The sequence below is a fragment of the Natator depressus genome, chromosome 1 (assembly GCF_965152275.1).
Source record: "Natator depressus isolate rNatDep1 chromosome 1, rNatDep2.hap1, whole genome shotgun sequence".
Taxonomy (NCBI): Eukaryota; Metazoa; Chordata; order Testudines; family Cheloniidae; genus Natator; species Natator depressus.
This window is the reverse complement of record NC_134234.1, coordinates 129553915-129569451: the sequence shown is the minus strand read 5'-3', so window position 1 is coordinate 129569451 and position 15537 is coordinate 129553915. Positions and strand designations below refer to the sequence as shown.

The 15537-nt window shown below is 37.4% G+C and overlaps 1 protein-coding gene across 2 annotated transcripts in view; it reads left to right on the top strand.

The window, feature by feature from the left end:
* Positions 1–14565, top strand: part of ANOS1 (anosmin 1) — a 176541-nt gene extending 161976 nt beyond the window's left edge. For both annotated transcript variants that reach the window (XM_074966423.1, XM_074966432.1), the window contains 5 exons: positions 544–638; positions 3557–3728; positions 4880–5100; positions 7678–7819; positions 9654–14565. In XM_074966423.1, the coding sequence (XP_074822524.1) occupies positions 544–638; positions 3557–3728; positions 4880–5100; positions 7678–7819; positions 9654–9712 (689 nt within the window). In that variant the 3' untranslated portion in view covers positions 9713–14565. The remainder of the gene's footprint in view (positions 1–543; positions 639–3556; positions 3729–4879; positions 5101–7677; positions 7820–9653) is intronic.
* The last annotated feature ends 972 nt before the right edge of the window (positions 14566–15537 follow it).

The window sequence follows — 15537 nt, the reverse complement described above, 5'->3', positions numbered from 1 at the left end:
GCCTTTAGTATTGTTCCTAAGAGCTGTGACTAGATTTTCAGTTGGCTACATGTGGAGGCGGTTTCATGATACATTCTGAAAGTATAAGGTTCAGGGAAATTTTCACACATGTCCAAACTCAGATTTACCGAATGGTGCCATGCAGCAGCGTTGCAATGTTCTGACAATGTAAACAGTTACAGACGGTTGGCACTGAGTCATTCCCATCATTCCCATGATATTTGGCAGCATGAACCATGGGGATTTTTTCTCCCTCTCATCAACACTTAAATTTCTGCTAAATTTCCCCCCTCCCCCTTTTTTTTTTTTTTTTTTAGTTCATCCTTACTGTGCTCACACATGGATTAAGTTATTGACATGTTTAATATTCTCTTCTTTTTGTTCATGGGCACTTTAAGTGCTTTTGAGCAGCAAGGAACTGACACTTCCAAAGTTCTTAAAATCCCTTGGTTTTATATCCAGAAAAGCCAGGAAAGCTGCAGATGGCTAAAGCATAACTGTAATGTATATTTTCCTTTTTGTATTGCTGTTCTGTTCATTTAGACACTAGTATGAGTCGATATCACGTCCAGTGGTTCCCAGAATCCTGTGTGCACAATGAAACTAAAGGGCCTGAAAAAGCAACTGGCCTGACCTATGTAAGTTGAAATTCAGTCCCTTGCTTAACTTGAAGTGGTTTTCAGTCATTGGGGATGGTGGGAAAGGAAGAGGGAAATGATATGTAATAGCATGCAGAATGTTTTATACCTGTCATTGGTACTGTAGGAGTGGGGGTTTTTTACGTCACTGCAGACTAGTGATATATTTGGCTTTGTTGATTTAACCAACATGAAAGGTAATCTAAATGAATGTACTGCATTCAAATACTTTACATGGGTATCTGAAGTGTTCATATTACACTATAAGGCAAACCTGTTTGTACAATGCTTATTTGTACAAAGCTTTGTATATGCTTATACAGTATCTAGGTCAACAGAGACCTGATCCATGATTAGCACCCCGGGAACCACTACTATACAATTACTGAATATTAATCTAAATAAGCAGCTAGGCTTGTTTTCAGACATAGAGAGGATCCATATGCAAGGCTCCCCCTGAGAAGAGTAAGAGATGAAGAAAAGAGCCTCACATGGTAGATGCTAGACATTAACGCTGGAAGGTGCAAAGATATCACAGTGATTCTCCATCACTGGCAATTTTAAAATGAAGATTGGATTTTTTTTAAAATATATGCTTTCGTTCAAACAGGAATTAAATTAGGGGAAGTCTTATGGCCTGTATTATGCAGTAAGTCACACTAGATGATCACAGTGGTCCCGTCTGGCCTTACAGTCGATGAGTGGTGCAGTATAAGAACCTGAATAGAAGAGAGAAAGAATCTAAATTACTATAGTTCTGTATAATTAAATATTATATCCCAATTATATTTTAGCAATGGCATTTCTTCCTACTGAATGTATTATCCAATCTAGTACCACTCTACTCAAGTAATATGTTATACAAATATTACATTACTGAAATGTCAAGTCAGTGAATAATGAAGGAAACTCAGTATAAGAAAACGTGATCAGCCTTTCTTTTTTACCCTGTGCTATAATAAGAAGTCAACTCACTGAAGTTAATGGCAAGTAAAGTGAGACTAAATCAAAGGGAATAGTTGTAATTTACTGCTGTTAGAGAATCAAATACTGTAGATAGATTTAAAAAGAGGATAGATAATTTTGTAATCAGTAACAACATTTGGAGTTATGCATGCTAAGGTAAGGGAAAGCTAATATAATTAAATAAGTTTATTGCCACTAGAGGTCAGGAAAGATTTTTTTTTCTCCATGAACAGCATTGCACAACTGGCCAGGTGCATTATGGTTTTTTGGTTTTCCTGTAAATTATTTTACAGTGATTAGTCTAGTCTGATTTGGCAAACCCTGTGTTTATTTGTAAGTTCCAATCAATACATTGAGATATTGAATATTATTCTAAAATAGTTAAGAAACTACCTTCAATAAACACATGGTTGCAAAGGGCCTGATGCTGAAAACCATAGTTCCTTTGGGTCTGATCCTGCTTCCGGTGATGTCAATGGCAAAACTCCCATAGACTTTACTAGGTGTACAATCTGGCTCTTGAATAATCTTAAGTAGGAAATACAGGAGTCAGGTTTGCAGGATCAGCTTCTAATACTGTAATATTCTACTTCCGATATATCCTGAGCAATCTGATGTGATAAATAAGGGGCCTAGTCCTACAGTACTTACTCATGCCAATAGTTACCTCAGCATCAAAGTGGAGATTTGTTTACAAATGCTGTTCTAAAGGGACTGCACTGGAATGTTTGAGTAATCTATTAGTCATGCACTTTTCATGTATGCAGTGTTCCTGTAACCGTGTTGGTCCCAGGAAATTAGAGAGACAAGGTGGGTGAGGTAATATCTTTTATTGGCCCAACTTCTGTTGATGAGAGAGACGAGTGTTCGAGCTTACACAGAGCTCTTCTTCAGGCCTGGGAAAGGAACTCACAGTGTCACAGCTAAATACAAGGTTTGAACAGATTGTTTAGCATAAGTAGCTAACGCATATTTCAAGGGATCATTCAAGGTGAAGTGGCCTGTTAAAATATGTTGAAATATGTGTTAACTACTTATGCTAAACAATCTGTTCAAAGCTTGTATTTAGCTATGACACTTTGAGATAGTTTCCCAGACCTGAAGAAGAGCTCTGTGTAAGCGCATAAGCACTTTCCATGTCAGTTATGAGAAAATTTACTTAGCTTAGCTCTAACAGTCTTCAGCTGTTTTCAAACACATAGTACAAAAATTTTAGAAACACCTAAGTACTGTAAAGAACTGAAAATCAATGGGACTTGGAGATCCTAAGTCACTTAGGTGAATTTTGGAAATTTTACCAGAGGCTAGAATTTCTCTTATTAAACTTACTTTGAACAAAAACATGTAGGCAGGGATTTTCAACAGTATCAGGGCTCTTGTTTAGTTGTTACCTTAAAGATATCATTCTACATATAACGGTGTTTTATTGCTCAGTTGTGGATCCTTTTCTGCTTAGAGGGATAACGTGCTGTATCAAAGTGTGGAAGTAGGATGTCCTCAAGGAAAGACGTATAAGGCCTTCTTGGGATTTGTATGCACATTAAAAGGAGTTCTTAAATGTAGACTAAGCTGTCTTTCATCTCAGCTTAAATAATCTTCCTTACATTTATTTAATTGGATTAGCATTTTTCATCCTCACACTGCCATTCCCCACTGCCATCATGTCAAGGGAGTGTTCCGTGTGTTAGAAGTTAGCTACTTTGATGCAGCATGACTAAGTTATTGTATAGGATTGAAGAAAGTATCCAACCACCATGATAATGTTTTCTGATTATAATTTAATAATAATATAGGCAATATTTGCTTTGTTCTCTGAATAAAAACCACATTTGCATGTGCTAATCATGTAGAGAAAAATACACTTGACTAGGAAAAAAACATTTAATCTTATGCCAACATTATGGTTTTAAGAAAAGGTTTATTCGCAGCATATACTGTTTTTCTTGGTCTAGGAAAACTACATAATTCTTCAGGACCTGTCATTTTCATGTAAATATAAAGTGACCATTCAGCCAGCAAGATCTAAAGGTCGTTTGAAGGCTGAAAGTATTTTCTTTACCACCCCACCTTGCTCTGCTCTTAAAGGAAAAAACCACAAGCACATTAGTTGTCCTGCTGAAGGAGGTAAGTCACGGTCTGAAGCACTTGCAGAGTAGATTTCAAGTGCACTTCTAGGCACTCAAAAACAAGTTTTGTAAAGCAATTCTCAAATGTGTTTTGAAAGACTCAGAATAAGTAGGGGAGACTTATTTTTGTGTCTCTGGATGTCCAGGTAATTACCAGGATATCCTGATAAGTAATGTTTTTCAACATTAAAGAGACATTGAATTCTTTTAGTAGGAAATTTGTCTAACAAACACTTTCAAAAATTTTCCTTGTTACAAATGCAATCAAATTAAATACATAGGGGTGTAGTTTTACCAACATGACAAGGTTATCATAGTATTGGTTGATCACTTAGATAAGAATTTCAGGGGATTATTCAAGTATATATTGTAGCAGTATTATGATTTACATTGCTATTCTTTTTTTAAGGACTTGTTTGTGCTGGAAAGTTTTATCAGTTATACAGATAGAATTATACAAATATTAGTTATACCTTTATAATCCACCTTGTGAATACTCTTATTCCAGTGTAAGAGTGGCTGTTTTTGGTTTAACTTAACCCCTTTCCCAAATAAGCTATATAAAAATAAAATAAAATTAAAATTAACAAAGCACTTTTATACTGGTATAAATGTCCACACAGAGAGTTATACTGGAATAACTGTATCAGTTTAAATTCAAATCCTAGGTTATATCCAAAACTATTTTCCTGTGCTGACAAGGCCTAAGGCTGTATGTTTTAATTGCGAGTGCTTTGCACCTTGTGTAGTTATTTACACCTTTCCAAAGTGAGTGTAAAATGCTCCCATTTTGAATTGGCAGATTGTATACTACTTTGCATTCACTTTGCACAGGTAAGTGACCAAACAAAATACAAGTCAATTAATAATCAAGCCATGGGACTATACTATACTTTTTACCAGATGCAATAATGAGAAGTTACCTTAAAACTCTCCTAAATTAGAGTTTATGTTGTTCCCTCTTCAGAAGTATCTTTACCTTTAAGAAAAGAGGTTGCAACAAGTTGGCAGAGTCCTGAGTAAACTAGATAAAGAAATGCAATAGACACATCAAGAAGCAGACTGTGACCCTGGGATCTCAAGCTATATTAACACTATTTCAGCTGTTCCTCAAAATTTAACTCATCCTCTTGCCTCAAATTTTTGCAGCATCAGTTCTCCCTAAAGTGCTGGCCAAACCCGAGAATCTATCTGCCTCTTTCATTGTTCAGGAAGTAAATATTACTGGTCACTTTTCATGGAAGATATCAAAGGCAAATCTTCATCAGCCCATGACAGGGTTTCAAGTCACCTGGGCAGAGGTTACTACAGAGAGCAGACAAAACAGCTTACCCAACAGCATCATTTCCCAATCACAGATACTGCCAGCGGTAAGTTTGTTTTCTTTTCATTGCTGGGGGCATTGCATGTTTGTGTGCATGGCTAATTTTGTATTTTTAGTCATGATTTAGCTGCCAGGCACCATTGCTTTCTCTGGTTCTGCATATGTGTCTGAGCAGGAAATGGGTTCACTTTTCCCCCTTGTTTGGGATACATGTCCAGTACAACTGCTCATCTTGATGACACATCAAACGTTGTAATGTGTGTGATTGTCAAATTAGCAACCATATTTGAGATATGCCTTAATGAAGGCAAAGATCGTCTAGGCAGCAGAAGATATTTTTCTTTTGATGATCAGGCTGCTCTGTTCACAGGATAGTAAGGATTTGTTAATTCTTTGTTCTCCAGGATGAGAAACTTAGTGGGGTTACCCTGAATGCAAGATAATTTCTCTCTTCTTTGTATTAACCTTCTCTCTGCTCCATCTGGATATATGCTTCATGGAAAATAAAGCTCTTCTCCCTTTTCTGCAAATGTGTACCAAGGTATAAAGGGACACTTTATTTATAATCCTCACACTAACAGAGAGGGACTAACAAGTTTCTCAGGGCCTGTTCAACACTAACAAGATGCAACTGTGAGACTTGTTCTGCTGGAGTGGGCGGGGAAAGGGAGGGAGGAGCTTAAAAGGGAGGGAGGAGCTTAAAAGGGAAAAGCTGCCTCAGGAAGGGCTGGGGGAAGAGGAAAAAGGCTGCCCAGCTGAGAGGGAGATATCAACAAGCCTCATTGCTCCTGAAGCTATGCAACCCAGCCTCAGAGCAGCATGCCCCATGGAGGGGCTGGAGGTGGACCCTGTTTAGACTAAGCTGAAAGGGCTGACTCTGGAAGACTGACTGAGATCAAGGTCACCCTCCCTTCTCTTTAATTTCCCACAGACTCCCCTCTCCCAGAAGGGAAGAAAGAAGGGAGGGAACTTTTCTTTAGTTTGTTTGCTCCAAGAAGCCCCTTGGACATCTCTCAGGAGGTGAGAGAAAGGCATTGCAAGGACCTGAAGCAGGGTCTGGTGGGGACTTGAGGGGATCCCTGCCCCCCTTACAGGAACAGTTAAATAATGGCAATTCAAAATAGAACTAGATCTCTCCTCATATAAAGTGGGAGAAGACTTAACTTGCACTGTTCCCCCTTTTCTTTGCAAGGGCTCCTTTGCTGGCTTCAGTTCCTCCCATGGTAGCAGCAGCAGCAGGCAGGAGGGAGGATATTCAAGAGGTGTTGCCAACTCCACCAGAGGCAGAGATTGCTACTAAGCACCTAGGGCCTGATCCAAAGCCCAAGAAAGACAGTGGTCTTTACATTGACTTCAGTGAGCTAGATCAGGACAAGTATGCTGAGTACATTTTAAATGCTCTGTCTGTTGCCTGCCAGAAGAAATTTCTGTGCCAGTTCCTGGAATGCTAGGTGTAGCTATCAGGTGGAGCTTACTTTGTGTTTGTGCAGTGTTTGGTTCCACAGATCTTAGTTTAATGCCACTAGTCCAGTCCTAGGACTAGTCCGATGGATGGCTGTCTGGTGATTCAGCAGCCAAACTAACTTGGGAAGAAGTTGAATTGAAGGTCTGATTCTTCATTGTATTTCCTTGAGTCATTTACAAGTGTGCATTCTCATTTTACACCTAATCTGCACTTATTTGTCTGGCTGTAAATGATCATACAAGCTGCAAAGCAGTAAAAAGTCTGGCCCAGGGTTAATTAATATTCCAACTCTCACCACTTCAAAAATGGGATTAAAATTTAGGGGCCAGATCATTAGTCTGGGTAGCTGAGTGGATCTATACTAATTTTCACCAGCTGAGGCTCTTGCCCTTGACTCAAAAAGGGCATGAGTTTACAAATCAATGGCAACTAAAGTCAGACATTGGCTTCTATAAAATATTTTATGAGACGTACAATGTACTTGTTAACTGAAAAAAAAATGAAACCTAGAAATAAACTCCATTCACGACACTGACACTTTAATTTCAGGAAACCGACTAGAAAATTGAAGTTGGAAGTATCTGGAAGTGGAATCACAAAATGTACAAGTGAAATCTTAACTATAGGGAAAGCTGTATTTTAAGGGAAAGGGGGGGAAATATCCTATAGGTGAACTCAACGGATATGTTTACACTAGAAACATTACAGCTTCAGGGCTGCAGGTGTGCCACGGTAGCACTGACTCTTACTACAGTGACAAAGGGTTCTTCCATTGAACTAGCTGTGTCTACACTAGGGTCACGGTTGGCTTAACTACCTCTCTCATTGGTATGAATATAGCTAGGTTGACCTAAGATCTAAGTGTAGACCAGGCCTGAGAACTGGCTTTATTTCCAATTCTTGCTCTGCCAAGTATTTTTTAATACCAACTCTTTAGGAATATGCTAACCAAACCAAAAGAGTAGTGAACTAAATAATAAATGTACAAAATCTTTAATATAAAACCTTAAGAAAACAAGCTGTGGGAATTGCAACACGGTTTTTAAAAAAGTATGTATGTGAGAAAAAAAGTATCTACTTAATGTACAATTTCCGGATGGAGCAATTGTCTATTATTTATGGTAGACATAAGAATTTATTCCATTCATACATTTTTAGGATCATTATGTGCTGACTGTCCCCAACCTGAGGCCATCAACGCTTTACCGATTAGAAGTGCAAGTGCTGACAACAGGCGGGGAGGGGCCAGCTACAATAAAATCTTTCCGAACACCTGATCTGCTGCCATCTTCATCCCACAGTAAGTGTTGTGACCTGACATAAAAGTATTTGGACTAGTGTATATGCAGAGAAAGGCACTTAAAACATTGTCTACCACAACAATTAAAACAAAGTCCTGGGGTTCTACTGCTCTAACCCTTTATACAGTGAGTAGTCTTAAACTGTTCTGTTTTTAGAGATATTATGGATTCCAGGGATATTCCCTATAACTAAAATGGAGAATCCTGCTGGAACATTTAATGGCTCTGAAACCAGAATGAACTTCTTAATTGCATCCACTGTATATTTACTGCACAGTTTTTGTTGTATTTCCCCCATATATAAATACATATAAAAGGAAAGTGAACCCAATAATTTTAGAATATTTAGCGCGTAAATAACGCTAGTGTTTCTCATAATCACTTTCTTCCCTCTAATGTAACACTGCAAATTTGCACAAGGTTTACTACAACCAATGCCTTAAAAAAAATTCAGAGCCACAAACTGCTAACCAAGGGACATTGGTAAATACTCTGTTATGATATCGAATGCTCAGTTACACAAATATTGGTTCAGGTTAAAAACAACAATCTGCCTATTTGGTATTATAGGCTAAAATGGTAGCTCAGATTATCAGTCTCCAAAACCTGTTAAATCCAGGTTGCTTCTTTCTTTCTTTCTTTCTTTCTTTCTTTCTTTCTTTCTTTCTTTCTTTCTTTCTTTCTTTCTTTCTTTCTTTCTTTCGGGGGGAGGGGGGAAACTGCAAAAAGGTAGTTTAAGTGATCTGGTGATATTACCTCAGGGTCATGTCGAGGCCATTGCAAAGTATTGTAGCGAAGAAACTACACGTGTGGCACAGCCAGTGCATTGCTTTGTGAGAAATCTATGGATAAGAAATCTGGGATACAGAGGTGCTGTAGAGAGAAATGCAGTAGTAAATCACTGGCTGAATTTAGGAATTAACGGTTCTACAGCAATCAAAGGTTTAGAATACAGAGTATCTGATTTCTTGGTTATCTTGAAATCCAGACTAGATTAGAAGTGATCCAAAGCCTGTACCGTGTCCTGGCTTTCTGATGACCTATATGCAACACTTAAGAGGTGCATAATTAGTTCTTATCAATGTTTCCAGTCAAAGCCCTGAGTTGTAGAGTATTTGCCACTGATTTCAACTGAAGTTTACATAGTAATATATGAACTGTGGTTATTTTCTTCTCCCCCACAAAGACTATGACCCCAAGCCATTGCACATTATTTCAGTTAATATTGTAAATTGATTGTACAATATAAACAAAAAAGGCAAATTATGTTACTCATTAGACAATAAATGCTACCTACATTTATTTTTGCCCGCAGTTTAATGCAGTTAGATTTTAAGAAGCTGCTTACAACAAAATGCTATTTTCTAAGCATTTAGAATAAGGCAGCTTAATTTTATGGGAACCCAAGAAATAGCTAAGAAATTAGTCCTGATCCGACAAAATAATTGACCTGCTTGGATCCTTCCACCCTTGCAGAATTCCACTGAAGTCATATGAACTGTGCGTGAGCTTGTGTCAGCACAGGGAGAGTGTTTTGCAGGTTCAGGGCCTTGTGTGCAATTACTCCACTGAAAGGATGGATGGTCCAGTGGCAAACTGGGCTGTAAGAGACTCCACTTCTAGTCTTGCTCTTCTGCAGACATTCTGTGTAAGTCACCTGGTCTTTCAGTTCTCTGCCTGTAAAAGGAGGCTAACAGCGCGGCCCTGCCTTATAGAGGGGTTGTGGGGATAAAAACGTTAAAGATTGGGAGGTTCTCAAATACTACGGTGATGAGGGCCTAATTATTTTATCGTCTATACAGCAAAGGTGAATTCCCTTTCTTCTTTACTTAGGGCCTCATCTGAAACAGCACCATCCACATCACTACAAGCCACCCCCAGAAAAATACTAGACTGCTTCACATGATTTAAACAAATCACTGAGAGAAAAACTGAGCTCTCACAAGAAGACCAGAAAAATGCACATCTGTAGGAACAATAAATCGTTTTTTTTCCAGTGGAAGTTATCATCCTGTATGATTTGTAACTACTTCTACATAGTTTAAGCATGAAGAATAGTATTTGTACCAATGCCAGGATGAAATGTACAGCAACTATCCTGACAGTACCACCCCTATTCTGCTAAGTGAAGATTGCATCCAATTCAACACATCTGAGAAAAATCAAATGTATGTTTGTTGTAATAACATTTTATTTCCTAGGTTTAAAGTAGATTGAAAGGGTGCAGTGAATAGCAGAGGGTTTTGTTTTGCTAATCTTTATAACAATATCTGAGACATTGTTCTTTTATATATACATAGCTTTGAAAGCCAGAGGCCAGATCTTCAGCTGGGGTAAATTAGCATCTGTCACTTGAACTCAGTGGAGCTGAGCCAATTTATGTCAGCTAAGCCTATACAGTAAATGCAGTTTGCCATTAAAGGAGATCTCCATTTACCTAAAATAAGTGCACAACCAAATAAGTAGCAATAATAGATACACGCAGTTCAGTCTGCAATGGAAACTACTATTAACTTAGCAACCAAAAAAGTAGATCATACTAGCTGATGTATTTCTTTAGTAATATATCTATATTTTGTGTGGAAATGGTACCATGAAGCTCTCTCCTTAACAAAATGTGTTAACAAGGGAAATTTTCAAATGCACAAATGGCAGTTGGTGCCTGACTTCCATTGACGTTCTGTAGTAGCTGGACACATGCCTTTGAAAATCTCCCCCATTTGTTTTTAAATATTTTGAAGGGAACCCTGTATTTTCCCTGTTAGAGAACTAAATAGTGAATGTTCACATTTTAGACATGAACATTCCAAGGCACATGTTATGTTACTTTGGGGTTTCTTTGGCTTTTTGATGTGCATATCTATTTTCCCCGAGGATCTTTTGAACAGCAGAATGGCTGGCTGGCTGGCTACATGGTACTCCGCTCATAGAATTAAGTGACAATACATTGATGTCTGGAAGTCATTGGCTTGTAATTTATTTGAATGCATTTTTCAAATTCAGGCATGAAGGTTACCCTGTTTTTTAACCATAAGGGAATGCAGATGACCTTATTGTGCAATGTAAACAGACAGAGTAATTTGCCACACAGAGAGACAGTCTTTAATAGTAAAGAGAAACTGCTTGGATTTATAATCAGAATGATGGGAAATTTCTCTCTACACACTGTGGCCATGCAAATAATCCTGATGACGCAACCTCTTGTCCAAAAAATTGCTGTCTGTGCATTCTCATGTGTAAATTCCATTACCCATCTTTAAATGAGGATAATACATCTCAAGCTTTCTGTAACTTGAAATTCACAAATACCTTCATGGAATCCCCCAACAACAAGCACCACAAAAACGAACCCAAATCTGACTAAAGATAAAGTTTCTGTACTTGACTTTTTCCTGAGATACCCTAAGAAGGGGAAATACTCCTTGTCACAACAACAATAAATATTCTGAAGAACACCAAATAAAAAGATAAACATATCTGTGCTTGAAGCTGAAAGAGCATGGTTATGCTCAGTATAGCATAGCACAGAAGAAATTCAAATACAGATCATCAGAATACAAATACACATAGCACAGAAGAAATACAAATACAGAAAAGGTTTGACCAGGCTGACGATACCAAGAGTCAAGAGCCCCATTGCAATTTCTGACTAGTTTGTTCCTTCAGTTTTTCCAGCATTTGAATATTTTTTTAAAAAAAAAAGACAACTCAGATTATTGCATTAATTCTACCATTCTCTTTTTATTTTTCCTGGTACCTTTTTGATTTATGTACCCAGGGAGCAAGTAACTTCACAAAGCTGTCTTTAGGGTACAAGTCTTGGGCCTTGGATAGTTACCTTATGAGGTATTAAGAGCTGTTCATACTTTGGAACTACAAAAAAACAAACAAACGAAAAAAGAAACCCACCCCACATACCACAACTTCTCTTCCCTATTACATAATGTGAGCAAGCTTTGAAGGGAACTGGAACTGACAGAAGGTCAACTATTTTCACCCAGCTGAAATCTGACATGCATCTAGGTACACAGGTCTTCAGACATAAATTACTAAGTCTATGCAATTTGAATAGGACCCATGCCAGGCACCACTTATACATTTAAATTACATAGGACATAAGTAAGGCTAGGAAAGTGCTATGGGAGTTAGATTGTGGCACCTAATTCCCCTAAGCTTCTCTGAAAACTTCAGCCTAAACTTTTTGGCCAGACTCTCTTCTCAGTAATGCTGGAATAAATCTAGAATAAATTGATTGATGTTAACGAAGTTATGCTGAATTCACATCGATGCAACTGAGTGCAGAATTTGCGTCTCTGTCTTTTTGAAATCCAACGTCTATGACAAACCTTGGATTCAAGAAGATAGAAATTGGCAAATTAACAGCTCTTGATTATTATATGATAGGTCTTGATTATTGAGTGGAATGCCATATTCCTCAAAATGGTTTGAGCTGCTTGCTAGATTTGTTAATTTTTCTTAATTGGATGTTTCAGGAGGAGACTAAAGTTCATTAAAATATTTATAAAATAGTCTGGAGGTTTTTATATATTTATATAAAGATAAATTATTTATTATAGGACCAATCAGCCGAACTCAGGCAAAACTGTCATTGAAGAACTGCTATTGAATTTTGCCTGAGTAAGGCCAGTAGGATTTGACTCTTTATGTCTTGGAGATAAAGGTGAAGGGCATGGGAGTGGAATGAACAGATTATAATTTATAAACAGATTAAGACTTTAATCTTGCTCTTTAATAATCAGTTCCTCAACTCAACATTCAGCTATAGAAATTTCATGGGAATAAATGATCCTGAAATTATAAGAGTCAACCAAACCATCAACAAATGGGGCATTAGATTATATCTTCTTTGTTCTTAAATACCAGCCATTTTCATATAATTATTTGAATTTATCATCATATATTTGAAGACTTTTATGCCTAGATCCAGTTGGAGTTAGGCACCTCAATACCTTGAGGATGTGGGTCTTAGTGTCTAATTCATAAATCCTCATTTACTGAATTGCACAGGGTATATTACAGTTCACCTATTTGACTAGCCTAAATCATGCTAACATCGCATTCAGCAATGGAGTTTGAAATCACTACTTGAGATTTTTAGTTAAAGATTTTTTTTCTCAGTTTTTCTCAGTTTCTCAGTAATAAAGATCAAATATGGATAGTGGGATATTTCTCGGTATGCTGGACTTTTACACCCATATATTACTAACTTACTTAGCATACTATTCTGATTGATTTATCAGTTAAATCCTGGATGTCATATATTTTGTTTGCTAATGGAAAATTGTAGGATTATTCCATTTTTGCTCTAACATTTTTTTATGCATTTGAAACTAGTTTTTATATTGAATACTGTTTAAGAATGAGGATTTTTTTTCTTATGGCAGTTAACTTTTGATAGAGCAGATCAAGAACTAGAAAATATTTCTGTCTTAAAATTTAAAAGGAGAAAGGTTGTACCATACTAATAGGGTGCCAGGTGGTGTTCACTGGGAATATGGCTGAAGGAGACAAGAACTTCTTACAAATAAAAGGTCTGAACTGCAAGATACTTAACACCCTCAACTTTCATAGCATTCATCTGGAGTTGAGGGCATAATGCAGCAACTCACAGGTGTCATTAGTACTTTGCAAGATCACGCACAAAATCAAAGAAACACTGGTCTGTTCTTGCACCATTCATGCAAATGGAAATTTTACTATTGCCTTCAGAGGAAGCAGGATTGAGGCTGAAATACTCCATGGGCCTAATCTGAATTCCTTTCCTACCCAAGACTCCCACTGAAATCAATCAGAGTTCTGGATATAGAGGTCCTGCTTCAGGAAAGCATTGCTATTCAGGACAGAACTTAAGCACATGTTTAACTGCATTGATGTTAATAGGACATAAGCACATGTTTAAATTAAACATGTGCTTAATTTCTGTCTTGAATAGGAATGGATTTAAGCACTCCCTTAAGTGCTGTCCTAAATCAGCGCCTTAAAGAACATAGGATAAGGCCCAGACTGTTTTAAATCCCTTGTACAACACTCTTAGAAAATTTATTTTTGCCCTATGTATCTGTAAAGGTAGCTGTGACAGTGACATATTTATTAATTCCTTTTCTTTCCCTGTATGCCAAGTATATTCTGACATTTTTATCAGTACCTGTGAACATCAATTACTATAAATACTGTTATGCAAACTTGTGCATTGTAACCTGGAATCTGATGCTAATAAGCTGTTGCATGTAGTTTAAATAAATAACTAAAAACTTTATTTAAAAATGTAAATGAATACCTGCAGATGTGGATGGTGGTTATATATGGTTTTGCATGCCCAAACTCATTGTTCAGTTATAGGCATGAAGTGTAATGACTGTCTTACCTCTACTGAATATATTAGTAAGGTACAATTTACAAAGTAATTAACAGAGGTCTATATGTGAAATAATTTTTCCTTTTTACTTAATTATATTGTAATGCAGAGATGACAGAACTACTTATCTGTTGCCCAAATTGGCTGTAGAAATTATGTTCCTATAACTGTCATTTAAAGTCAATATTTATTTATGTATGTAATACAGAAAGGTTGATTTTTGTGTATGTGTGTGTCTGTCATGTTATTTAGAGCAAAAATGCTTCTTGTAAAAACATTTTGTAAAAAACAAATGTAATTGTAAATAGAGTATGATATTCTGTTACTCGGTATTTTCATGTTTAGAATTTGTACATACTGTTTAAGTAATAAACTATCCTGCTATGTGGAAATGTAGCTTTATTATCTCCTGCAGACAGAGCTTATGCTTTTCCTTCTATTAATTCCTAGTCTTATCCTCTTCTTCCATAAGTTGGCTTCAAACTGCATATCTTTTCTGTGTCCATGTGTCTCATATCAGGTTCTGGAGAATGTTCATGAGAGAGCATCCTATTTTAATTAAGTATTTCAGAGCTTGACAGTCATCACCTCACAAGGCTTTCATCACATTTAGAATCATTATTCATAGTGTCGAAGCAGAAACCATTAACACCAACTTCTGCAGTATCGTGGTTTTTTACTTTTGGAAGTGGTCTCAAAAATCTCACACTACATTGGGATTTCACTTTATGTTCTGAAACAGTTACTTTCCGGCTACAATCCTGCAGTAGAAAAATTCAACAGTGTTTCTGTTTAATATAAGAGAACACAGTGACACAATTCATTCACCTTTGCTTTTTACAAGTGGATAGAGGGGGAAGAAATGAAAATGTTACCCATTATAAACCAATGGCTTGACCCTGCAAAATTTCCATAAATGAAACATCTAGTGAAATCAATTGGAACTCCATGAATGATGGGCTTCTGAATTTGATCCCATTTTCCCATTGTTAAAATTACATTATTTTAATTAAAGCAAACATCTAGCTTGCTTCAATATCAGGGTTAGACCATTAAAAGTGAAGGAGTCTCTCCTTCAACTGCAATACTGTCTATCAGGGATCTGCAACCTTTGGCATGTGGCCCATCAGGGAAATCTGCTGATGGGCCGGGACAGTTTGTTTACCTGCAGCGTCCACAGGTCCAGCCAATCGCAGCTCCTACTGGCTGTGGTTCGCCGTTCCAGGCCAGTGGGGGCTGCGGGAAGCAGCGTGGGCCAAGGGATGTGCTGGCCGCCACTTCCCTCTGTCCCCATTGGCTTAGAACGGTGAACTGCGGGATCTGCAGTTGGCCGAACCTGCG